This window comes from Pimephales promelas, chromosome 17 (genome assembly GCF_988280905.1).
Source record: "Pimephales promelas chromosome 17, fPimPro1.hap1.1, whole genome shotgun sequence".
Lineage (NCBI taxonomy): Eukaryota > Metazoa > Chordata > Actinopteri > Cypriniformes > Leuciscidae > Pimephales > Pimephales promelas.
Genome location: NC_142785.1, coordinates 3,416,449 through 3,444,448, shown reverse-complemented (window position 1 = coordinate 3,444,448; position 28,000 = coordinate 3,416,449). Strand labels below are relative to the sequence as shown.

The 28,000-nt window shown below is 37.0% G+C and overlaps 1 protein-coding gene across 3 annotated transcripts; it reads left to right on the top strand.

Annotated features, from left to right (window-relative positions):
• Positions 1 to 27,440, top strand: rfng (RFNG O-fucosylpeptide 3-beta-N-acetylglucosaminyltransferase). Of its 3 annotated transcripts, XM_089121775.1 has the most exons (10): positions 1 to 413; positions 4,650 to 4,801; positions 6,866 to 7,377; positions 11,507 to 11,555; positions 12,798 to 12,900; positions 17,789 to 17,942; positions 19,499 to 19,584; positions 19,944 to 20,109; positions 21,116 to 21,201; positions 26,416 to 27,440. In XM_089121775.1, exons 3-10 carry the CDS (start codon positions 6,952 to 6,954, stop codon positions 26,480 to 26,482), a joined length of 1,137 nt encoding a protein of 378 aa, XP_088977901.1. In that variant the 5' UTR covers positions 1 to 413; positions 4,650 to 4,801; positions 6,866 to 6,951; the 3' UTR covers positions 26,483 to 27,440. The 3 variants fall into 3 exon arrangements, with proteins under 3 accessions (XP_088977901.1, XP_088977900.1, XP_088977899.1); XM_089121774.1 differs by lacking the exon at positions 4,650 to 4,801 and having other exon boundaries at positions 2 to 324; XM_089121773.1 differs by lacking the exon at positions 4,650 to 4,801 and having other exon boundaries at positions 2 to 413.
• The last annotated feature ends 560 nt before the right edge of the window (positions 27,441 to 28,000 follow it).

Genomic DNA, 28,000 nt, shown 5'->3' with positions numbered 1-28,000 from the left:
ATCGAGACATCTACAGAAAGGACAATGTGGTTGTTAGTTATGTTTGGCAACACACATTGAGTCACAGGGGTCATTAGAAACACTCGACAAACACACACCAGCAGTGATTCACAGCTGAGCAGGAGAGAGAGCAGGAGAGAGAGCTGGAGGCGCACGATGGGAGCAACTTTTAATAAATGATCAGATAAGCTCGAGAAGCATCAAGCGAAGCGAAGAAGTCGAAGCAGGAACAATAAGGATCTGAATCTGGATGATTCATGCTGACTTTACTCGACGAGGAGGAACAAAGATCGCCAGTAGTGCTGTCGCCTTCGCATTGCTCTGGTGAGGCATTGATCTGGTCTGATCTGACTGGTTTATTCGTTTAAAAGTCGCGAGGATGGCACTCGCGTGAACGCGTCTGCTCGCTCTCGGTAAGAGACGTTTCATTCAGTCAATAATTCCTGTCTGGTTGAAATAAAACTCGCTTTTGTTTACTTTCGCCCTTATCTGACCTCAGTGCGGTTTGTGTGAACTTTCAGTTCAGGATACAGAAAAATGCCTCGAAAACGAAAAGTTAAATGAAGCCTTTGGTGCAGGTCGCTTCCTAAAATAACCTTTAAACTAACATGAAATACCGCGATAATAGTTAATTTTAATTTATGGACGTGGTAACGTTAACTTACTATCATAGCAGTGCACTTTTGTTTTTTGGACATCATTTTTAAAACACGTTAAAAGTTTTAAAATTGGATATAATCATTCAGTATCAGTCACTGTTCCTTAGATGTTCTAACTGTTGATTTATTTTATTTATTTAAACCTTTTTTCTTTTTATTTCTATAAATATCCACTTTTTATGCAATATATCCACTTTTTATGCAATCATATTTACTTGTATTGTTTTACTCTTGTCCCAGACACATTTCTGTGATTTACTTGTATTGTTTTACTCTTGTCCCAGACACATTTCTGTGAAAAAAAAATTGAAATGATTTACAAATATATTAAATAGCACATCTTTAAAACTTCATAATCTAAACGAAAAGTAATTTTTTTTCTCTTTATCTCGTTTGTCTCCCTGACCCCGTTTACACCTGGTATTAAAATGCGATCTGTATCCAGATAAGTTATCCGGATAATAAAAAACGCATGTTAATGCAAGGTGTAAACGCGTTGTGATCGGATCGTGATCGGATCTGCCTGACCACATCTGGAGGTAGTCTGGCTCGCATTGTGTCCGGATCTTTACTAGGTGTAAACGCAATCTGGTTGTTGAAACCACATATGTATATTTTACTCCTCCCAAAAATGCTAAAAAATAAACGAGTGAGAGCGTGTTATATAGGCTATATGTCATATTATAGCCTAGTCAGATGCGACACGCGACACGCATCACCGCAGATGAGCAGCTGAGCGTCTATTCAACGTGCAAACATCGCAAATAAAAGTGAAAGTAAGTCACAGACGCAGTTAACTATGGAAGCTTGTTTCCGCCACTGAATAAAAAAATAAAATAAATAATTGCGACTTTTTATCTCACAATTCGGACTTTTTTCTCACAATTGCGAGATAAAAAGTCAGAATTGCGTGATATAAAGTCGCAATTGCGAGTTATAAAGTCAGAATTGCGAGATATAAAGTCAGAATTGCGAGATATAAAGTCAGAATTGCGTGATATAAAGTCGCAATTGCGAGATAAAAAGTCAGAATTGCGAGATATAAAGTCGCAATTGCGAGTTATAAAGTCAGAATTGCGAGATAAAAAGTCAGAATTGCGTGATATAAAGTCGCAATTGCGAGTTATAAAGTCAGAATTGCGAGACATAAAGTCAGAATTGCGTGATATAAAGTCGCAAAGCGAGTTATAAAGTCAGAATTGCGTGATATAAAGTCGCAATTGCGAGTTATAAAGTCAGAATTGCATGATATAAAGTCAGAATTGTGAGATTTAAACTATTCTGATGGGGGAAAAAAATTGGCCTAATAAGTCGCAATTGCGAGTTTATATCTCACAATTCTGAGAAAAGATGTCAGAATTTCGACATATAAACTCGCAATTATGTGTTATAAAGTCAGAATTGCGAGATGTAAACTCGCAATTGTGAGAAAAAAAGTCACACTTCTGTCTTTTTTTCTCAGAATTGCGACTTTATATCACACAATTCTGACTTTATATCTCGCAATTCTGACTTTATATCTCGCAATTCTGACTTTATAACACACAATTCTGACTTTATAACTCGCAATTGCGACTTTATATCACGCAATTCTGAGAAATAAAGTCAGAATTGTGAGATATAAACTCGCAATTGTGAGAAAAAAAGTCAGAATTGTGAGAAAAAAAGTCAGAATTGTAAGATAAAAAGTCACAATTCTTTATTATATTTTTTATTCAATGGCGGAAACAAGCTTCCATAGTTAACACATCTTCAAGTAAAGAAACGGAATTATCTTACCAGCCCTGTTGCCACTCTCTCTTATTGATGTATCTGATTTGGAAATTAGCTGATGATCAATAAAATGCCGCTCAGATCTGTTGCTTTTGGTGGCGTGCAATCCAATAAATCTGCATAACGCAGGAGGTGAAGATCGGATTTATATCCGTTTTGCAAAAACACATTTATGTGGCCAGGTGTAAATGCAATCAGTACTTATTATCCGGATAACTTATCTGGATACAGATCGCATTTTAATACCAGGTGTAAACGGGGTCCCTTTTAATCAAAGCTGTCTCAATTCTGGCATCATATCCAACACAACAAACAATTTTTTGAATCCAATAAAGTTTCCTTTTAATGTTTATACAGATGCCACAACTTGCTAATAGTAGCCCTAATATAATTCAAAATTCACATTCATAAAGAATTTAACTTTAACCATAAGTTACAACATTAACCATGAGTAAGTAAGACTAATAATGTAAGAGCTGCATATGTAAACAAAATAAACCCAATAATCACATACTGTTTCAGGATTTTCATGTGATTTATATCAGTTTTCATTTCATTTCGGTTAAATGTCTCTCAGTTGGTGCATCATTACCACACCAAACTATTTTTGGCCCTAAAAAGTTTCTTCAGAAGCATTTTCCATTCAAGCTGTAGTTTTGACAAATGATGCAAAAAGAATAAGATCATGATTTAATTCTATTCAGGATACAGTGTGTATCAGCAGTGAAATCAGCCTTAGACACACACACACACACACTCTGGTCTGGAAAGTGCAAACTCAGACAAGTGGCGTCTGGACTCTGAAATCAGTACTTATGGTATGCCAATCAAATTAGAGGGCCAGGATTAGCTGCTATATAAAAGGAAATGAAATATATTATACATGTGGACATTGTTTTTTAAGCTAGGGTAGGCAATTTGTTTTATAAAACACTTTTTGTTATACTGGTTGAAACTGTCTTCACATCCTCTTTGTCAACACTATCAATGCCGAAATGAATCTGCAGCAGTCCAATCCAACGACTCCTCGAAGGATGAGTCAGTCTCTAATCTTTCCTTTCCTCGAGTCTGCTCTGATTGGCCAGATGACAGAGTCTGTTGTGATTGGTCTACCTCGTACAACGCGCGTTTCGGAAGGTAATGCCATTACCAAAAGTGAACTTCATCTGCGTCAGGAGGCTTCCTCTGTCCTACAAACCAATGTGTATATTTCTAATTTATTGCTGTGCACATGCATGCTGGAACTTAACAGCGCATGCATCCGCCCTGCACTTTATCTTTACTCAAAGTAGTGAGAACGACAGACAATCAGGTAATAATGTCCTACAGCTGATTAGCAGAAGTATTTCAGTAAGACAAGACCGTAATAAGGTGAGTTAGCTGGTTAGCCGGAAACTTACACAATATAAAACACTAAACAAAGTATTGTAACACCCGTTATAACATGGTTTGAGTGAATACGCGATTCTGATTGGCTGCAGGGTGTCCATTAAAAAGTGATGGAGGACAGCTAGTAAAGTGACTGTTTACCGTTCAAAATTAATAAATAAATGCGCTGGCTACATCAGCTGTGAGTAACCATAGCAACAGGCAGTCAAAGTATCCGTTTACAATTTTATCGCATCAAAACATAAATCTAGTTAGCCGCAATGAGCGGATTATAAATATCTCCGGTTGCTAAATAAAGCTTCAGGCGTAACCAGGGAAACCAAGTTATTGTTTGTAATTGTAAAAACTTTGGATTTTGATTGTAAAACTAATTAAAATATAAGCTAATATTTAGGGCTGTCAATGATTAATCGCATCCAAAATAAAAGTTTGTGTTTACAAAATATATGTGGGTGCACTGTGTATAATTATTTTGTATATATATATAAATACACTCACATGCATGTATATTTAAGAAAAAAAAAATATTTATATATAAAATATTTATATTTATAAGTATATATAAATCTATATACTGTATATACATGAAAATATTTCTTAAATATATTCAAGCATGTGTGTTATAATTATAAGCAGTGCACCCACATATATTTTGCAAACACAAACTTTTATTTTGGATGCGATCAATTGCGGTTAATCATTTGACAGCCCTACTAATGTTTTAAAAATGTGTTATTTGGCAAGTGACCATGGTATAAGCGAGTTAATGCCCTTCTGAATAATCCTTTCGTTGAAAATATTTACATCAATAATTATTCATACTTACAGGTTGTGATTCTGATGAACAACCTGGTCCAAATACTAGGTACTGACCCATCTTTGAAGAGGAAGCGTTTTGTGAATCCCGTGTTGACCTGAGATTTGAGAAACAGTCGTCAGTAAAATGACGTTTGAGGGCGGGTCAAGGTGTTCGGGCGTGGGTGAGCATTATGCTAATGTACCTTCTAGTGACGTAGAACCGCCACGTAGTGAGATTCGAATAAAAAAAATGACTCCTATGCAATTTAAGGTCGATTCTTTCTTTTGAGAGACGAGGTTTACATTCACAAACAGCTGTATTACACACTGCATTAAAGGGAATATTTGAAAAAGCATAATAGGAATACTTTCGACATTGTTTCTGTTGGCATTGAGGAAGCAGTTGTGTCACATTAAGGAGAGGTTTCAACTGGTCTTGACTGAGTATGAATATGATTTCATGCCAACACTGCAGCCTTCAGCTTCCACATCTGTGACTGCTTGAGGTATCAGTTCGTCTCTGAAAATAGAAGACAGGAAATGGCTTGCATTGATGGCTTTGGCTGTTATTAGGGTTGACAGATGCTTGCCAGTGCCAAAATGAAACTCAATGCATATGCTTTCATTGGATTGCACAATGTGCTTTGAGGGGGAATAAAAGAAACTTTGTTTGAACCTTTAAAGAGCCTGCTAGATTTGCAGATTTTGATAATAGGGCTTTGGCAAAAAATCAATACAGCAACAGTTTTATAACGACACAGTAACACAATATTTTGTGTGGGAAATTGAATATTGTATCGAAACATGGATGTCATACATCATTCTTTTCTGAGGCTGAATTTTGGCTCGGGATTCCTAATATTGATGAAATTAATGTAAGTTCTGCGCTTTTAATCTTAAATAATAACAATTTGCAATTTCTTTCAGACTGTAAATCAGCACTACTGCATCTCTCTCATTCTCTTTGTTTTATTATTTAGAGTATTTCACAACTAAAATAAGCCAGTAGTGCCATCTAGCATCCAAGTTGTACACTTTTATTGGAAAATGTATGTATCTTCCTAAAATATTAAAACTATTCTGCACATAATTAGGTAGGTACATTTAATATTGTGGCTTAGGAATCGTGATAATATCGGATTGTGGTTTCGGAAACGTGGTAATATCAGATTATAGCTTAGGAGTCGTGATAATATCGGATTATGGTTTAGGAATCGTGATAATATCGGATTATGGTTTAGGAATCGTGATAATATCGTGGTTTAGGAATCGTGATATCATATTTAAGGATTGTGATAATATCGTATTGTATTTTAGGAATTGGGATAATATCATATCGTGGCTTCGGAATTGCGATAATATTGGATTGTGGTTTAGGAATCGTGATAATATTGGATATGGCTTAGGAATCGTGATGATATCGTGGCTTAGGAATTGTGATATCATATTTATGGAATCGTGATAATATCGTATTGTATAGGAATAGAGATAATATATCGTGGCTTAGGAATCGCGATAATATCGGATTTTGGTTTAGGAATCATGAAAATATTGGATTATGGTTTAGGAATCGTCATAATATCGTGGCTTAGGAATTGTGATAATATCGTATTGTATTTTAGGAATTGGGATAATATCATATCGTGGCTTCAGAATCTCGATAATATCGGATTGTGGTTTAGGAATAGTGATAATATTGGATTATGGTTTAGGAATCGTGATAATATCGGATTATGGCTTAGGAATCGTGATAATATCGCGGCTTAAGAATCGTGATATCATATTTTAAGGAATCGTGATAATATCGGTATGTGGTTTAGGAATCGTGATAATATTGGACCTACGGAATCGAATCGTGATATCATATTTTAGGAACCGTCATAAAATATTGTGACTTAGGAATCGAATCGTGATATCATATTTAAGGAATCGTGAAAATATCGTGTCCTAGCAATCGTGATAATATCATATCTTGGCTTAGGAATCATGATAATATCTTATTGTAGTTAAGGAATTGTGATAATGTTGTATTGTGGCTTAGAAATCGTGATAATATCTTAGTGTGGCTTAGGAATCGTGATAATATTATTTTGTGGCTTAGGAATCATGATTATATCGTGGCTTAGGTGTGAAATTGTATCGTGGAGCCACTGGTGATTCCCACCCCTATTTGTTAATTTTCATGTTTAGAGAATGATTTATTAATTTAAGATAATGAAAATGAAATGCAAATTTTGATCCCGTAGGGTCCGCAGTGATGCAGTGAAGATGGGTGCTGCTGTGGCGAGTCAGGCATGCGCGGGCGGTTGAGCTGGCGTTTAGTACAGGAAGAATGCACGTATCCCATGTCGGCACCAACAAAATCTGCTTCCTGCTTTCCCTGGCATTTTGTGCCCTACTGGTGCTCCTTATTCCCTCCTTACAACCTCCACAGCGTCAGGCGGATCTGCCCCAACCGCGACCCCCTGCCAAGCCCCCCAGAGCCGGACGCAGACACGACCTCTACGGGATCCCCGGACAAGGAAGTCATGATGCCAAGGATGGTAGTTTCATTCACCCACTTCCTCCCGGAGGCCGACCCTGGGACCCACAGACGATGTTAGAGGGGGACGCTGCACACGCCAACTCCCCTGGGTCCCGTTCCAAAGACTCGTTGGATTTGAGAGACATTTTTATTGCCGTTAAGACCACCAGGAAGTATCACAAGTCCAGACTGCAGCTCCTGTCTCAGACCTGGGTGTCCAAAGCCAAGGAACAGGTAAGGAAGTGTTGTATTAATCAATTGCTTCAAATCATCACTATTATTCTGGAATCCATTAAAGGTGAAACTCCCAAGTTACACATTAATTTTTGCCAATTTTTCACTACATCGTCAGGGTTGTTCACCCAAGTTCTCTCTTCAAATGCAATCGAAATGTAAATATGTAATAATTTAATTGAACTCTCTGAAAACGGCAAATTCTGTATTCCAATCGAGACGTCTCCAATCAAAAATACACTTTTGTTTTTTTAGTTAATATTGAAAAATAAATAATGAAAAATATCAAGTTGCACATGAGATCGTCAATCGTCTGGTGACGGCTCTTCATTGGCTTTGTGCAATGACAAGTCTAGAAAGTCTTTCAGTCTTCTGTGCTCTCTACAATGTGCACATCTAGTATCTACATTAAAACAACATGCACAAAATTAAATATAAGTCGTCCTGTCTAATCGATTAATTAATTGCATCTAACATAAAAGTTGGTAAATGTATATATAAATATATATACTTATATAAATATATGTGTGTGTGCAAGTGTATTGGCTCTATCTATCTATCTATCTATCTATCTATCTATCTATCTATCTATCTATCTATCTATCTATCTATCTATCTATCTATCTATCTATCTATCTATCTATCTATCTATCTATCTATCTATCTATCTATCTATCTATCTATCTCCATCCACACACACATATATTATATATTTACTTACAGGCGTTTGTGTAAGATGCGATTAATCGCTTCAACAGCATTTCAGAATAAAGTTAATTATTTGATGACAGCTCACTTAAAAAGTTCAAGTTTTCTAGTATTATGTATAATTTTTTTTTTTTATGTTACATCATATATTTTAGTCATTTGATTCAAGTGTTGTCACACCGCCCGAGATATTAGGCAGAATGTCGATGTTTTCGAACTAAATGATTTATTTCTAAACTCTTGTTTCGAGCTAAATGGTCACCAGAAGCCTGATGTTTTACTGGAACGTTGATTTTTGAACTCTTGTTTAAACATTACAAGGTCCAAAAAAAGATGCATGGGTGACTTGTTCACAATGCAAAATAAATAGGCTGAACTTCCATTTCATGTGGACTTCATTGCTTCTTGCTTCTTCCTTGCAATTGGCCAGTGAGATGTTTAAAGGTGTTAATACACACAGTGGTCAGCGTAAACCTGTGAGGAGGAAGTGTGGCAGCTGCTGTCTGGCAGTGTGCCTGGGGCTTTTAAGAGTGTTTGTGGTTAACGGGGGGTTCAGTTTTGGTGCCCTTTCGGTGCCCCTCGGGCCCCCTGGAGGAGGAAGTTCCTCAGCAATCTGAGACACTCCGACACAAGACGACGTGTGTTTGCTTTCATCCAAGCACATTTACTTGACTGCCAAAGGCGCCAGGGCAGCAGACTCTCCCCCTTCCCGAGGCCTCCAGAGTGCTGAGTGGGGCCCAAGGGGGGCCCCAAGATTGACTAAACCTGTAAAGCATCGCAGAACCATTGTTTTGCCATTGCACAACAGGGCCAAAATGCCCAGGAGAAATTTCAAGAATCCAGCTTCGCTCATAAAGCGAGATTGTGTGTTTAAGTGCCAGCTCATGCCAGAAGAAACATTCTTTCCCTATTAGATTTGCAGAATTTGTCCAGACTTTGGGGCAAAGTACACTCCTCAACTTTATTCCTTAAATGACTTTCTACTTTTAGCCGTTTTTTAGTTACACTTTCCAAAAAAAGTTTCAAGGAGCATCTTCAAATGATAATTACATGCGCACACATACTTCACTTTGTTGGAGACGTCATGTACTCATTGGAAAACTTTAATCCTGTTCAAACAGCTTTAAGCTTTAAACTCTGGAAAAAAACATCTCAGACATTCTCAAAGTGGCTTTGTTCGGGAGTTTTACAAAGTGCAACTCGATGTACCAAATGTTGGAATCCCTTTCATTTCCAGTGTTGAGACTCTTGCAGCAGTAGCGGAGTATAAAGCAGTAGTTCATCCACAAATGAAAATTGTCTATTTACTCTATCCTATTATTGTACGTTAAATGTCCTGGTAAATTTGTTAAAAATGTATTTTGGGATGCATATAGTTTTAAGTTGTAAAAAGCACCAACACCTATATGTCATTAAGTCACATATTGTTAATATACCTATAATACATCTACTTCAACAATAATAAATTTTTATTGTTAAAGGTGGCATATGTAATAATTGAGGTAAAACTATCCAAAAATTGAGCTACACGCATCAAAAGAATGAGAAGAAATAAGTGCAATGATGTAATTAAAAAACTGACAAGTTATAGTGCTGCCGAGATATAAACCTAAATTAGCATGCTAAATGACTAGCCCCGGCCGGGTAGGTGTCGTAATACCAGTTCCGGCCATGGGAGGCGGTATGCGGCCGGGCAACATTACCACCAGCCAAACTGCAGTACACGAGTGAGTCGCGCTAGCGCCGGCTTGTGTGTACTTGAACCTGATGTCAGTCGTGTGGAAATACAGCCCATTACTACATTTCAGTTCAGGGAAGAGTTCAAAAAATGATTGGTCGACATTATGCATGAGGAATACATTTTGGTAAGTTGTAGCATACTGTATCTTTCAACAGTGTTCGGGTTCTTTTTCCATTAGCTAGTAGAGATGATCGGTTCACGTGCGCTAGGGATCTGTGGTGTAACATGTACAAGCGGCAAAACGGTATTTATTGTTTGAATTGCATAATAAAATTGACAGAATCTGAGAGCTTAACTAACCTGCTTGCTAAGTGTTAATTGCATGTGTCTCACGGTGAATTCGTGAGAGCTGGCAGCTCTGAATTTCGCTAGGTTGATCAACATCAGCGAATGCTGTCTGTCAAATTAATTCAAACTAACAATAAAAGTGTAATATGAACAAAACGAATACCGTAAACTTAAAATAATAGCCTGCAGGCTTTTATTTTCCCACATCGTCGAAATGCAACAGCTTGTTTTTGAGACAGGCGTCTATGAGTCGGTCTTCATCATTTAGTGTTGAGATGTTGTTCATTTAGTCTCTGATCTCTAAAAATCTCCAAATGCTCCACGTGAAACTGCGGTCTTCCGACCTTTTACTATCGTGTCAAATTATTTGAATAATATGCGGAGAAAGAGAGCAAAACAGCGCTCGCTTGTGTTGTTTGAAGACGTGAGTGCGTGCGGCAGCGGCACAACACATTTTCTGGAGGTATACTGCCCCCATCTGTTATGGAATATGGAATATTTTTTTGATTTTTAGTTCCAGAAGGCACCTTTAAGTGTTAACCATTATAATACAGGTTGTAAAATTGCTTGCCACATTTACTAAATGGCAAAAAGAAAAATACACAAAACACCCTAATGTACATTACTGATATCGAAAGTAAGAAGAAACAAAGTTATTTATAAAATATAATCATATATGATGGGTCATAGAGGGACTTTTTTTACTGTAAATTACTTCCAGAAACCATGGTTTCAACTAGTTTACAGTAAAGTTACATAATACAAGTTTAATTCATTTTTAAAAAGAATAGTTCTTTTATGTGCTTACCAATTTGTTATAACATTTTCATTACTTGAAATAAAATAAACGTTAACTGAAATGAAACAAAATATAAAAAAAACGTATTTTGTTTCTGAAAATTGTCATAGCAATAATTCTTATTTTCATTGTTTAACTTGATGTACTAAAATAATTAAAACAAATAAACATTTATTAAAAACTACATTGACTTAGAAGGAAAAAATAATAAAAATGACTAAAATTTAAAATGAAAGTGCAGAATATAAAAATAAAAACAAATTAAAGTTATATTAAACTATAATGTTATCTCAATTGCATTATATATTTTCCTTCATGTCATGTAAACATTAACCAAAATAAGAGAACCATGAACATGTGAATGTGTTGTTAAATTATTGAAATATTAACTTTAAATTCTCAGTGGGTAGTACTTGAGGTAAATATTTTAGATCAAAGGGGTTTGGCTGACGAAAACAGTTTGTGAATCCATGACTAAAATGTGTAAAGATGAGATTCAGCCTTACAAGTATTTTACAGTACTGGTCACTGCATCTCTGGCTCCTGCAGATTGTTTCTTTTTTTGCAGTGAACAATGGCTTTCTCTGTTTCAGACGTTTATCTTCACTGATGGGGAGGATAAGGACCTCAGGCAGAAAGCAGGTAGTGTCTTTGAGCAGTTATGCCTATTCAATAATCACACATTTTACAGCTTAATATTAAAGGGATACTTCACAATGAATGTGTATATAAAATGGGTCATTTATGTAGGAGAAATGTGAAATTATTTTTGAATTTGGAGCTTTCTAGACTGAGAAAAGCCAGACTTATGGCTTATGTTGATGAAGAACAACAACTCCCATAATGCACTTGCTTCGCTGCCCTAGGAGGCCATGCCTACTGGTAACAGAGTGCAGTAGTTAAACAACAAGTCTAGGCTACTAGTGAGTCTCCGTGATGAGTCTGCCTGAAAATGTGTTTCGAGATCGGCCAAAATGTCCGGGATTGGGCTTTTGCGTTCGACAGTCGCGATTCATTTTATTTTTACTGAGCCGAGCGGGACGAGTGAGGCCCGCGGGAGAACGGCATGAGGCCAGCGGCGTTATTACCGATGAGCGACACCTGTGAGACGCACCGGTCTCGTATCGCTCACGGAGGAGTGGGGATTTTCTTAGCAATGTTAAAACGCACATCAACCGATCACTTGTTTAGCGTTCATGTAAACACTACATTCAGATTCACCAATAGCAGTGAATTCAGTTAGATTGAAACAAAAGCTGTGCATGTAAACAATGAATGGCGACTGCAGAAAGCAAAAGCTGAATCCCAGACATTGACGGCCGGACATGTCCGGGAAAAAGAGGATGGTAACCCGACTACTCAGCTTTCTCCACAGAACAAGAGCCTGCTAGCTTAGCTTCCATAAAAACATGGCTGACACTATGTGTTCATTCTGGGAGTGAGATCCACCCTCTATGGGCGGGTTGAGAACATGCGGGACAGACCCGACTACTGACTTTAGTCTTTCGCCTCTGGCCAAAAAATCCTCTGATGATGCAAAATGACGTTTTTTTCGTCAGACAAAAAATACATAAATCTCTCATCTCAGGGGGATATGAGGGTGGAAAGCACGTAATTAGAAAATACTGCAGGTTTTCTACAAATATAAAGCTTAATGCTAAATCCTGAAGTATCCCTTTAAGAGAAAGACTCAAGATACCATAATAAAACCTCACTACTCGACTAGGCAAAACCATCCTGACCCATGCCTAGTTAGAATAACCTCATATTCATGCTTCATTTCATCATGACATGGACTATGTCATGTGAAATTATGTTATGTCTGAACTTCCTGATGTCATCTCAGTCATAAAAGCATAAGTGGTCTGTCACTGTCTCCTCAAGGGCTCAACATCATCAACACCAACTGCTCTGCGGCGCACACGCGTCAAGCCCTGTGCTGCAAGATGTCTGTGGAGTATGACAAGTTCATCGAATCACAAAAAAAGTTGAGTTCATCTTAAATGGAAATTCATCTCACTAAATTGAAAATCTCCCAATTCATGAAACCATAGCATACAGCCGTCATCATCAGATATTTATCATTAATTTAGCCAAACGTTAGAATTTTTTACGTGTTTTTGATTATGCTCACCAGTAAAAACTGTAATATTGTGAAATATTATTACAAAGTAAAATAACAGTTTTCTATGTGAATATATGATGAAATGTAATTTATTCCTGTGATAATATCTGAATTTTCAGCATCATTACTCTAGTCTTCAGTGTCACATGATCATTCAGATCACTGTAATATGATGATTTGCTGCTCAAGAAACATTTCTGATTAATATAATGTTGAAAACAGTCGTGCTGCTTTATATATTTTTTTGGTAACCGACAGTGAAACATTCGCATTGAAAAGTTTTGGGTAAATTAAGTAAGATAAAAAACCAATACTTTATTCATTCAAATGATTAAAAGTGACCGGAAGTGCATTTATAATGTTATAAATGTTTTGCTGTTCCTTTTGAACTTTTTATTCATCAGGTTTCCCCAAAGAAATTGCACAGCACAATTGTTTTCAACATTATTTTAGGCGTGTTTCCATTACAGATTTGTGCAATGGTGCGTTCACACTGGACACGAATAGAGCGTCAGGCGCGAGTGATTAAAGCCTGTTTTATGCTTCTGCGTCGAATCGACGGCGTACCCCCGCAGACCCCCATCCGTCGACGCGAACCCCTCTCCGACCCCTCCGCCGTTGCTCGACGTGCACCTCCAAAAATGTGTAACTACGCGTCGAGGCGACGCAGACAGCAAGGGCTTTGATTGGTCAGATTATACATAATTTCAGGAGTGTAGCTTTTTTGATTTCCCCCTCCCGCTATTAGCGCTATTTTTAACATTTGCACCCTCGTTCTGATAATTATAATACTCTTATAAAGAAAGTAAATAAAGAATTAATCTAAAAATAAACTGTTTTTTTATTTAATTGTTAATATATATGTCTATATTCTTTTCTTTCTTTTTTGCTCGCAATAAACTTCAATCAATCAATAAATCAACGTTTGTTTTGAAACACAGTTTGTTGTTTATTTTCAATGTTCACGGTTACATCATTGATAATACAGTACTAACTAGGGCTGGGTAATAAATATCGATTTCTCGATATTAATCGATTCTCATTTTTACGAACCGAATCGATATTGATTCTTAAGTCTCAAGAATCGATTAGTCATCCTGTTTCATTTGAATGAATGGGACATTGTATCGCGGCTGCGCGCATTCAAAAAATCGCAATAATCTTTGTCCTTTGTTACTATTGATATGAAACAAAGTCTCAATTTTCAAATTACGTCCATTTCTTTAGAAATTCAAAAACATAAATAGTGTTTTGGCGCTGTGGCGTAAGATCGCTCTGGCGCAGCTCCAGAGAAGCAGCAGCGCTGATCTCTTTTCCGGGTTAATAATACCAGTCACAGCGCGAAATAAACATTAATGAGCATCTGAAAGTGTGTTAAAAGATAGAGTACAACTCATCGAAATCTGTATCATGTCACATTGATTCGCTCAATCAGCGTTTCAACCGTGGAAAGACGTCAGTTAAACAGCTTGTAATCAATTTCATCGTCATATTTACCTCAGAAAACCCACATCAACTCGTTAGTCAGCTAGAAGAATAACTCTAGAGAGGAGCATTTTGCTAAATATATACACCATATTACATATGCTTTATAATCTTAATGTTCTTCAACATTTAATGCATATTTGAATAAATCTGTTTTTATGACAGCCACCATTTAAATGTTTATATTTCATATAATCTTCTTATTATAAAAATAAATAAAAGTGTAATTTAAGTGATTCATTCATTATTACCTTCTAGGCTAATGAACCCTAGTAGGCTACAACTAGACTCCCACAGTTTATAGCATTAGTTAAGAGATTTGATTCCCTTGAGAAAAATTGCCATTTATTGTAACTGATATCCAAAATAATCGATATTGAATCAAATCGTAATCGAAATCGAATCGAATTGCAAGCTTGTGAATCGAAATCGAATTGAATTGTGAAATTTGTCTCAATACCCAGCCCTAGTACTAACCAAGTCTGCCACGGGACACATTATCCTGACACAGCACAGTTCCATGTGGAGACTGAAAAAATCCTTCAAGTCATTCCGAACAGGTATCGTTATGGCAGCTCGGGTGGAACCTTTATTGTGATGAACAATGAACGCACAGTAAGACTTTTGCCATTTTTCTTTTATCTAAATGTCGACAAAACTATTGCGAAATGGCGGCATTTCCAATAAAGGAAAACTCCGGTCAGTTTTAATATGGAGCTCATTTTTTTGTACATTTGGAGCGTTGTCAGTACAGACAAAAACAACAAAAATCGGTGTTGCCTACACCGTGTTATCCTCTTTTAACAATTCGCACACTGTTGACTTCAATGGGGCATGCTCTAAACCTGCTTTTAGCCTTTTAACATCCTTGATTTGTCATTACGGGTGCACAGCCATGTAAGTGGTGTTATTAAGAGTGACCTACTGACTGTACAGTCAAAGACCCAAAACCAGATATGAAGACCCAGTCAGAATTCTAAAAAAAATGTAAGAATTATATCATCTGATTATCATCAGCAGAAGTCAGCTTCAAGACTCTCACAGGAGTTCGTATGCCGCCTCGCTTACAGTTACAAAGATCATAGCAGTTATACCATTTCCAAGGTCTAAGCTACGTCATTGCTTACAGGTTGAATGATTCTCATTGGCTAAGAAATAGATAATTTTCCACACATATACAGATAAACGAAAGCATATCTCCATCGATTTATAAAGCTGAAACTCAGGCACATCATGACCTTGCAGGTCGCAGATTTGGGTTGCTGGGTGCCAGTATTTCCAGAATAACAACTCAGTCAATCTCCAATAATGGCAGTGGTTCCTTAACCTCCAACCAAGAAGACTAAAACACACCCAAAAACACTGGGTCACTTTTCCAAGGTCGGATTTGGCCAGGCTCTTAACTATAAACAGGAGAGTCGTCTCAAAACATCAAGATAATGCCTTCTTTCTCTCAAGGACGGCTAAACTTTAGTCTAGCTGGAAAGTAAGGCTTTACCAAAGAAATGGTATTGGCTTCAATGACCCCTTTTTGTTTCAACACTTTGGAGACCTTTCTCAAACACAAAACAAATCTCTATTTCATTTTTGGAAGCCGGGCTTAATGAGCAAGCACTGTTACGACATTCAGATATCAAATACAGACATTAGAAAATACACGAAAGAACATTTCACTAATCACACTGGTAACTTCTATAACAAAGCCATTCTCAACTCATTTAATATTTAAAGGGAAAACTATTGATTAATACCTTGATTATAATTACTCATCATTACATATACTTTGAAGCAGCAGTGGATTCCAATCCGTCCCCTTCACCACGGTCAATCTGACTGCAGTAGATGAGAAAGATTTAATTTAGATCATTAATTTAAAACATTTTAGATCCTGTTTTCGGTCGAAGTCCACAGTAGTCGATTGTCGAGTTTGTGCGTGATTAAAAATAATCAAAGGAGACGTATGTGTGTTATCCAATTATTAATGACAAGGAAAGACCCTTATACTTGAGAGCAGCACATATGTGGTGTTTCTCCCTCATATCTGCTTCGAGGTCTTGATTGTGGCATTTCTATGAGGTTTAGGATCCAGTATTCCTGTAATTCTTTTGTCTTTTATGTATTTAATAAAGAACTCTGTCTCGTATTCTGTCCAAACACACGGTGTCATCTACGTCAGGGGATCTATAAGTGCACAAAAACAGTTTTGTATACTATTTAGTATGAAGGTTTCATCAATCAAAAATTTTGAAGTTTTATGATTTAGTTGATTTGTACACGTTAAAATGTATTTACCAAGTCAAATATAATAAAACTCCTAAATGTTTGCAATTATTATTTTCCCAGCGAGAAAGTAAATATGATCTTAGAGGATTATGTATATTTAACTAACCACAAGTACATTCTACATTAAGAGAACGTTTATCAAATAAAGGAGTTAAATTGTGGAATAGTTGTTGTAATGAGTTAAAACAAGCCACGTCTATTTTTCAGTTTAAAAAATTTTACAAGAGAATAACATTGGAAAAATATACAATACAATAAAAATGAATTAGACAGGCTTGCTTCTGTTGTGGACAATGGTCCACTAATGTGTTAATGTTAATTTTATGAACAGATGTTGTCATTAATGAGTTACATTTGATTCTAAAGTTAAGGGCAGGCATAATAAGCTTTAGCTTCCTGGTCATCTAAAGTATTTATGTTTCGAATGTTTTGATGAATTGATTGATTGATTGATTGAATGATCTGTAAATGACCAAACCGAATAAATGAAAAATGAAAATTTATTTTTCGAATTGCTTGAAAAACCACCTCATGCGAGCGTAAAAACCTTTTTGCGAAATTGACGTGTTTCCAATGGGAATATTTTCAATTTGCGCAGTTTGAAGAGTAATGGAAACTCTGCCTGTGATGATAATCTTAAATGTTTCTTAAGCATCAAATCATCATATTACAATGACTTCTGAAGGATCATGTGATACTGAAGACTGGAGTAATGATGCTGGAAATTCAGCTTTTGATCACAGGAATAAATTACATTTAAAAATATATTCAAATAGTTATTTTAATTCATAATAGTATTTCACAATATTACTGTTTTTTTATCAAATAAATGCAGCCTCTGTGAGCAGAAGAGACTTTTCAATTGCATTTAAAAATTCATAATGCTCCCATAATGAACGGTTTTGAACATTAGTGTATTAACAGCCTTGTAAAGATATCATCAGTGGTTTCATGTGCTTTCTTCCCTGTGTGTGTTCTGCAGGTGGTTCTGTCACGTAGATGATGATAACTATGTGATCCTGCCCAGTTTGCTGGAGCTGCTGTCGTCCTACTCTCACACACAAGATGTGTATCTGGGCCGACCCAGTCTGGACCACCCCATAGAGGCCGCCGAGAGGGTCAAGAGCGACGGATCGGTGAGCTTTGACTGGAAAGAGTAGGCCTGGGTGATAAAACGGCATCGGTATTTAGCGAGGGTATACCTCGTATAGAACGTTAGAAAAAATGTTCGATAAAACGAGAAATTATTACATTAAAATGAAAAAAAAAATGAAACCACATAACAAGTTTGGTTACATGAACAACCCTCAAGCGTGCACCGTCCCTGATCATAAACAGCCTATCATATGCCTTGATAAAGTGTTACGGGTGACAAACTGCCAATAATTTAACGTTGCGTTGCAAAAATGAGTGCTGTGCTTGTCGACGATAAGGAGATTGTGAATAAAAAAGGACTTTAATTTAACAGCCTATCACACAGCAGAAATAAATTCGCCAACAGCTGCTGATAATATTTAGCCCCGCCCACTTGAGGATGTGAGGTTCGGTCTGGACTTGATTCGTTGTGGAGCAAGTATGCCCGAACCAAAGCTGTTCGGGGCAATCAAATTGTCAGGGCGTGCTTTATACGATGATGGACAGATGATCAACAGTATTGTAATCATTCACGTCACCAAAGAGCGCTTGGTAAAATTCGTTTACAACAAAAAATGGCTGCCGCTGGAGAACTTAGATGTGTAGATTCGGTTGAAACACCCCATAATCACAGCCCAATGGAGTAGAATCAGACTCACATTCTGACTAGAATCTGAGTATGACGACGTCAGGTTGATAATGTTCTGTGTGCCTCTGTGAATGAGTGCCGTAGTTTCGTCTACTACGCAAAACTCGACCAGGCTCTCATCTCAATATATGAAGTATCCGGTGTTGCTGCTGAGAGTGACTTCACAAGCTTTTTACCTCTAATTTGAGAAAAACTAACATCAAATACACATTGAAACTAAAACTAAAAAATCTTCATGACAAAATGTCAAAATAAATGTCCAGTTTAATTTGAAGAAACTACTAAAATGTAATTCTTGTAGTAAAATACGATCTCGGATACATTTTGACTGAGCTATACTATTAAAAAAAAATATTGTCTTCAATCTGTGATGAAATTATGTTCATTATTCGTGTGTTTTTTTCGTGAAATTTTTATCATGATTGATATATACAGTACCTTTTGAAAAGTTTGGCATCGCTAAGATTTTTTAATGTTTTCGCAAGAAATCTCTTCTGCTCACCAAGGCTGCATTTATTTGATCATAAATCCAGTGAAAACTAATATTGTGAAATATTATTACAATGTACAATACCTGTTTTCCATTTGAATATATTTTTACAATGTAATTGATTCAAAGCTTCATTACTCCAGTCTCCATTCTCACATGATCCTTCAGAAATCATTCCAAATATGCTGATTTGTCAGTTTTACTGCTTTAGATTTGTGTGGAATCCGTGGAATTTTTTTTCATAGAAACTTAAAGAAGAACAGCATTTATTTTTAACTTGAATCTTTTTTAACATCAGAAATGGTTTACTGTCAGTTTTGATCAATTTAATGCATCCTTGCTAAATAAAAATATACATTTCTTTGAGAAAAAAAACATCCTACGTCTAAATGGAAGTGTATTAATCGTGTGTTCTGCAGGTGTCCGTGAAGTTCTGGTTCGCCACTGGAGGAGCGGGATTCTGCATCAGCCGAGGCTTAGCGCTCAAAATGAGTCCATGGGCAAGGTACACACACTTCTCAGGGATCTTACACTGATCATGCTGTTACACACGTTTTTTTCTTCGTTGGAAGGTTTAAACAAAACATCATTGTCTTGACATGCATGCATTTATGCCCGTTACCCCAGATCCACTTTGCATGTAAACACACCTTCCGGCATTCTTGTCAGCTTTATTCAGCGAGCACATGACTTACTATGCAACAGTTTTGATGTCAACACCAAGACAACATAACTTTGTAATTATACATGTAAAAAATCTTTTATAGGCCTCAATCACAGGTTTACATTCTAATCGATAAGCTGTCTTAGATGTTATGGTGTACGTTATTTTTACACTGAATTAAATTTCTTGCTCTCTCACAGTCTTGGAAACTTCATCACAACCGCAGAGAAGATCCGCCTCCCGGACGACTGTACAGTAGGTTACATCATCGAGGCGTTGCTGGAAGTTCCTTTGACACACACAGGCCTGTTCCACTCACACCTGGAGAACCTCCAGAGACTCCCTACAGACAGCATACTCAAACAGGTCAGATCGCTGCGAGGACCCTGGGGGAAAAGGGTGGGGATTTTTACAAATGTTCAGCACAGGTAATTTTCGGCCATCTTGAATTTTGTCCAAAACCTACTTTTGCGAACTAGTCCTAGGTTTTTCGCTCGATCAGAAACCAAACCAATCTAAAACAATTCTTTGGACTCTCTAGATAAATAATTATCGTAAAAAAGTTGAACTTTAGCATTTGGATGGATATAACAGAGACATTTATAAAATGGGCGTGGCAAAATACACTCAAAAGCCTATAAATCCCAAACGAAAACTTGGTGAATTGGTGAGAAAATGGGACATAACATTCTGAACAAGCATGTAAAATTCTATGGGGATCAGACAATAGATGGCGCTATAACTGGCAAAAAGCTTTAAAATCCATGCATGTCCTATGGTAAATAGCCTGTATTGGCTGTTAATGGTCTTTTCCATCTATTATGTCAGTGCTTGCTAAATAAAACTTAATGTCTTTAATGCGTCTGTGTTTAAAGGCTATAAATGCTTTAACCCCGCTAAATGCTGCTCGCAGCTTTAATTAATATAGCGCTTTTTACAATACAGATTGATTCAAAGCAGCTTTACAGAGATAACAGGAAAATAATGTATAATGTAATTGTATATTTTGCTCAGTTTGGTTCTTTGAATAAAATTAGAGACGTTTCTTTCTACTCGAGTACTATATGAATCATAAAGATGTATACCGTTTTATAATTTTAAATAAGATTTGTTGTCGAAAGGCTCAATAAATTGTACCGTTTGAAAAAAATTACAATAATTTTGAATGTCAGGTTTTACAGGGTTAGTACTGTAGCACCAAAACAAGTGCACTTATTGAGGGCTTGGCTTTGATCCCAGATCACTCCCACCCTATATATATATATATATATATATATATCATACTTATGTAATACCTGCCTACTCCAATCCCATAATGCCTCTCATGATTGAGATTCTCACAGTTTTTGTGTTACTGTGCTTTCCTCCGTAGGTGACCCTCAGTTATGGTGGATTCGAGAACAGGAGGAATGTGGTCAGTGTTGGGGGAGTGTTCTCATTGGCTGAAGACCCTTCACGGTACGCAGACTCATACGTCCACACCAAATATATCTAATGCTTTGAACCACAGGTTGTTTCATCACTTAAAAATTAAGTTTCAGTGGTGGATTTTTATTAAAGAGGGCATTTTCTGCTCATTTAGTCTTGATTTAGTTTTTTGGGCTCTACTAGAATAGGTTTACACGGTTGATGGCTAAAAAAACCACATTATTTTTCACATATTTGATGTTGCAGCTCCTCTTCACATTCTGTCAGTAACACTCTAGGGTGGGTTTCAAGTACAATGACATAACTCACAGCTTAACTATCATAGTTACGACTTCAATGCATCGTTGAAGAAATCTATTTCGATTTTCGTATTCGTATTTCGATTTGCATGCATTTAACCCTTCGGAGTCTTGGGCTATTTTGGCCCTTTTTAAGTACTTTTTTTTTTTTTTTTTTAGTTTTGCGACATAAACAAATGTTTACCATAGATATTTTTGGTATAATGTTTTTTAGCGCAACATCACCTATATGACCAGACAATTAGTTTATTACTTTGATGTACTGTATCAACATACTGGACCCAAAATCACACAAAAAACACAAAATCCAAATAGAAATATTAAAGCTTTTCTACTACAAAAAACACAAACATGCTCAAAGAAGCATTTTAAAAGGTTTAAAATGTAAACACAAGTTGTAAATGTCAAATATACAGGTAAAATTCAGATATTATCAAGCTATATACAAAAAAATATATGATTTACAAAAAAAGCGAGTTTTTTTTTTTTTTTCATTTTAGCCTTGCCACTTTAAAAAAAAATAAAAAATAAATTGTGCACACAAATATACAGATAGCTATATTTAAGGCCTTGCATTCCCAGAGTATGAGGGTTCCAAAATAGTGCAAATACAACATAAAAAAAGGTAAAATTGATATAAAATGAAACTATAAACAGCTAAAAGCAGGTGTGGCAATAGGCGTTTTTTCTTTTCTTTTTGCTTAGAAACTACAAAACACTTCATGTACAATTACACAGCTAGCTACATTACAGGGCTTTCATTCCTTGAGTAAGAGGGGTTCCTCAATAGTGCAAATATACCACACAAAAGGTCAAATGAACACAAAATCAAACCATACATTCAACTATTTACAACAAATATCAGGTGTGTTTATTTGTTGTTGTTTTTTTTTTATCTGTGCCACTTCTCGAAACAGTTAAATCTACTCCTAAACTACCCAAACTATTCCTAAACTATCTACACCACTCCTAAACTACTCTCATAATCTACTCAAACTAGCAATAATTTCTCTCTCTCTATAACGTATATATGTCTCTCTTTGTCTACTCCGTAAATCTCCTACCTTTAAGTTTCACGTTTCGCGTCTTTGCTCGGTTGGCTCCTCCTTCATTCCGTAAAATGTGTCGGCAGATTCACACATTTTTCTCCGTTTAGTTTTATGACAAAAACCGACAAAGTTCAACGTCTGTGACATCCCATCTTGCATTCTTTTACGAACACGTCAATATACGCGTACATTTTTTATATAAAGTTTAAATGATCATATCTCCGTTTTTACTTGGTCTATCAACACTAAACAAAAAGTAAAATAGAGTTTCAAGTCAGCACTTTCGACAGAAGTGGACGGCAGCGCTCAACGTGACTTTGTTTTTATGCTTCGTCTTAAACTGGACATGTGACTTAATCACGCCGCGTGATCGGCGACCCGAAGGGTTAAAATAAAATGGACACAGATAACAAATTTAATATACACTCACCTAAAGGATAACTAGGAACACCTGTTCAATTGTTGGTGCCAGACGGGTCGGTCAGAGTATTTCACAATCTGCTCAGTTACTGGGATTTTCACGCATAACCATTTCAAGGGTTTACAAAGAATGGTGTGAAAAGGGAAAAACATCCAGTATGGGGCAGTCCTGTGGGCCAAAATGCCTTGTTGATGCGAGAGGTCAGAGGAGAATGGGCCGACTGATTCAAGCTGATAGAAGAGCAACTTTGACTGAAATAACCACTCGTTACAACCGAGGTATGCAGCAAAGACACAACACACACAACCTTGAGGCGGATGGGCTACAACAGCAGAAGACCCCACCGGGTACCACTCATCTCCACTACAAATAGGAAAAAGAGGCGACAATTTGCAAGAGCTCACCAAAATTGGACAGTTGAAGACTGGAAAAATGTTGCCTGGTCTGATGAGTCTCGATTTCAGATGGTAGAGTCAGAATTTGGCGTAAACAGAATGAGAACATGATTTATCATGCCTTGTTACCACTGTGCAGGCTGGTGGTGGTGGTGGTGTAATGGTGTGTTGGATGTTTTCTTGGCACACTTTAGGCCCCTTAGTGCCAATTGGGCATCGTTTAAATGCCACGGCCTACCTGAGCATTGTTTCTGACCATGTCCATCCCTTTATGGCCACCATGTCCCCATCCTCTGATGGCTACTTCCAGCAGGATAATGCACCATGTCACAAAGCTCCAATCGTTTCTTGAACATGACAATGGCCCTGTCCCAATATCCGCACTTGCGCCCTTGTGCCCCTCAATGCGCGTTCTCGCTAAGGGGTGCAAGACCAGTAGCGGTTCTAGGCACGGGCGAACCGGGCAGTCGCCCGGGGCGGCATCTCTTCATGTCACATGGGGGGCGGCACGAGCAGTTAAAAAAAATCGTCTGTCCCGCGAAGGTTTTCTATTTTTTATCATTTCAATTCAATTATTGGCAATGGCGCCCCTGCTTGCGGAGAAGGTGGCGTGCACAGAAGCGATATCAAGGGGGTCTCTTGATTAGTTCACTATCGCGTCTTTTGCGCGCTTGAGGTCGTTATTTCAAATAGGCGATTAGGCGCACGGGAAGCGCGCTCATTACGCGCTCGCGGGAGGCGCGCTCATAATCTTTTCAGTATGGGAGTGCACGTGCACCCAAACACTTGGGGTTTTTTTCTCTTCTCCGTAAAGAAATCTTTTAGCAGAGCTTCAGTAAGCGTTTTTCTGTGGTGGAAATACATTAGCTACTAAAACTTCTTTGCCATTGTGGAGAGCCCAGTGCATGGTTGTATAACAACGACAGCCATGGGAAAATCGGACCGAATTTTACTATTAATAATAAAAGATCAGCTACTGTGCATTATAAATGTCAGGAATGTATCTTTATTGACTCATTCTTTTTATAGGTATGATTGAATGCTGAAATATGAGGTTTATATTTTTTTAAATCTTTTGTGTTAACCTTTTTTTTAAGTTTAGTAGGTAAGATAAAAGACACTCCTTAAAAACAAATCTTTAATGTTATTAACTTGGTGAATTGATTTCATTGTGTATTAGGCTTTTTGAACAAGATTCTGTGTATGTGATCATGTTGGTCACTATATTCATGAAATGAAAATAATTTACATAATGATCAACTTTATGTGTTTTTATAGTAGCCTATAATATGCAAAGTACAATTTTCGAAGGGGGTCTCGCCCTGGGTGTAATTCAAAGTAGAACCGCCACTGTGCAAGACCGTAGGGTGTCCCAATCCTCTAATAGTGTTCTCCAGGGGTGATCAAAAGGGCACTTAATGCACCCTTTTCGTAAGTGCGCATCAGACCTCACTTTGCTATAGGATATTACCCAGAATCCTTGTAGGGGAGAACGGTTGCTATGGTGCTGTTCGGGAGCGGAAACTCCGAAGATAAAGGATGCCTGTGTGGTGAAGAATTTTTCAAAAATATTTGTGTTATTGGGTCACGAAATGTAGTTTTAAGAGTTTTTCAGTCGAGAATATAGATGTTTAAAGCTCAAATCTGTGATTTATTTATAAAAATAGCGCCTATTTTAAAAAATTGATCTGACGTTCGGAGTTCCAGGTAGTCACAGGGCGGCGGGTGCTCAGCGCTCATGTACCCCGCCTGCAACAGCCCTGCCCCGGCTAGTCATTCTTGCGTTTCCCGCGGGCTCTGTGTCTAGTGGTTAAACATGAGCTATAAATCGGCTTGTGTACATCAGACGGGCGATTTTGTCTCATTATTCTATGATTTGTTCCCTGGAAAATCGTTTTGGCTGAGGGGAAAAGTAAAGTTTCATAACTATTTTTAGGCTATTTAACTGTAACGTTGAAACGTTTGACTGAATCTTTTAACTTGCCTTAGGCTATTTGTTGACTTATATAGCTTCTTATACTTATACTACTTATACTTTTTAAGCTTATACTTTAATAATGGCTATCTATTCTTGGTCAATAAAATAAAAAGAGACAAGGTTGTGTCATTTTATTTTATACAGCCTATGTTAGACTATTTTAATCTATAGCCTATACAAAATATATCACCAACACGTCACGTTTTTTTTGTTTCTTTTTTTTTCCATGTATGGGAATTTCATATATCAATTTCCATAATAACAATTAACATTGCATTTCGAATCTCTGTGAATGTGGTAAGGCAGTGTAAACTCAGGTAAACCTCAATCACATTTTATCTTAGCCAAAAACTGTTTTAATATTAATAGCATTAACAGAAAGGTTGCTGGCTAAGAGTTAAAAAAAAAGTAGCTTTTTAAGGTGTGCAAAACTGTCCCAATTCTGCTCTTCACAGCTTCGGGCCCTTGCGCTCTTTCTCCGCTAAGTGCACTTTCAACAAGTGTCCACTTCGAGGAAGGCCTTAGGGCTCAAGTGAGTATTGGGACAGGGCCAATGAGTTGACTGTACTAAAATGGCCCCCACAGTCACCAGATCTCAACCCAATAGAGCAGTGTTTCCCAACCCTGTTCCTGGCGGCACACCAACACTGCGCGTATTCTTTGTCTCCCTTATCAAACACACCTGATTCAACTTATCGGCTCATAATCAGATGGGTTAATGAGCTGATGAGTTGAATCAGGTGTGTCTGATTAGGGAGACAAAGAATACGCGCAGTGTTGGTGTGCGGCCAGGAACAGGGTTGGGAAACACTGAAATAGAGGATCTTTGGGATGTGGTGGAATGAATGGATGTGCATCCCACAAATCTCCATCAACTGCAAGATGCGATCCTATCAATATGGACCAACATTTCTAAAGAATTCTTTCAGCACCTTGTTGAATCAATGCCACGTAGAATTAAGGCAGTTCTAAACACAGTATTAGTATGGTGTTCCTAATAATCCTTTAGGTGAATGTATGTTATAAACACTGCAATATTCTATAAAAATATAAAAATCTATTTTGATTTCATTGTGACTTTAAGCAGCCATTCTCTCTTCAGGTTTAAAAGCGTTCACTGCCTGCTCTACCCAGACACTGAGTGGTGTCCACGCAAGACTCGTCACTGACCGCTGGGAAACAACTCTTCATGCCAAAATAGTTCTCCGAATAACTCAGCTGGTTGGTGAAGCTAGTCAACGTGTTTGTTTGTTTGGTACTTTTGTGTTTTTATGGAGAAACAGGGTGGCTGTAATTTATTGTTGTCCTGAAATATAGTGTTTTTGCCAACTGATTTACATATAATGAGTCCCTGGAAGATTGTGCTATCTGTTAGATTTACTAGGGGATTTTGATCCACACATTTTTGTGGCTTTTACATCATCTTTATAGAGTTGTCTTTTTCCTAAGGGCCATAAATATGTCCTGCACAATACTATAAATTTGTGTGCGAGATGATCTCATGAACGCCTCCATGGACGAGAAAAACAGTATTGATGCAGTTTATAGTATTTTGTTTTCAAGATTTATGCAACCATCAGCTCATCTATTGCCAATGCTCTTCAGCTTTATGTTCTTCTCTGTTTGTGATTTGTGGATGACCGAAGACACTCAGTATGTCTCTGGACTTGCAGGCAGGAACTCTCGGATGTAGTCGAGCAATTAAACTCCACTGAAAATATACAGACCAAAAGCAATTGTTGCAAAATCTTGTTAATTAATCCATTGCTTGCCATTCATATTTTAATAGAGTGGTTTATTTAGTAGAAAACAACTTTTTGAATTATTTCCATTGAAACACTAGTGTGTGATGATTCGAAACATGACTGTTTAAATGTGTTTTCTGTGCTGTTCGAATGTTATTTGCACAAACACGTTCCTCACTGCAGGCCAGTGGTTTGTGTTAACATGCCAAAACTACACTATACGCTTTCTGTCTTTCCTTAACGGTGACAAACATTTTATAAACGTGCTCATTGACACTACCAAATGCTATTGCAGTTGAATGTTTTTTGTTTTTTTTTAATCTGGTGACTTAATGTTGTAAAGTGTGATTTTCATTTTAATAAATTTATTTATTATGCTTGTGCCAGTGTCTGAACATGATGTCTGTTACTGTAATGCAACCGCTTGTGGTTTAGAAGATGTAATGCTTCAAATGTCCTGCGTGGAAAGTAGTTGATTTATTATTCCATGGATTATTTACATCTCTTGAGACCACTGGGTGTAAAAATGTTGATTAACTCCCATATTTTCAAAATCAATTTATTAAAATGTTGCGTTTCAATAATAAATGACCAACTACGGAGTTTCAGCAGATAATTCAGTTAAAAGCTCACTGTTCAAATTGTTAAATGCTAAAAAAAAATAAAATGCTAAATGTTCAAATTGTTGCTTATTCACAATAAATAATAAACTTTTTAATGTAAAATTACTCTGAATTCTGAAAGACTCTGAACTATCAAACTCGTTTGCTCTAAATTCTTGACATTTTAGCAATTGAATGATCCTTATATAGGAACTGTTTAGTATTTTTGTTATTCTACCATTAATCTTTATATTGTAGAATAAAATCTTTATATTGTAGAATAAAATAGTTGTTTAAATGAAAAACCACAGGTTTCATACTTTCCTTTTTAACTGAAAGA

What these genes read in the sequence shown, in the direction of transcription:
- rfng (XM_089121775.1), top strand. Translation starts at nt 6,952, where the DNA reads ATGCACGTATCCCATGTCGGCACCAACAAAATCTGCTTCCTGCTTTCC. An exon ending in GGACCTCAGGCAGAAAGCAG is followed by an intron (nt 11,556 to 12,797) that starts GTAGTGTCTTTG and finishes TGTCTCCTCAAG; the next exon opens with GGCTCAACATCATCAACACC. An exon ending in TTCATCGAATCACAAAAAAA is followed by an intron (nt 12,901 to 17,788) that starts GTTGAGTTCATC and finishes TGTGTTCTGCAG; the next exon opens with GTGGTTCTGTCACGTAGATG.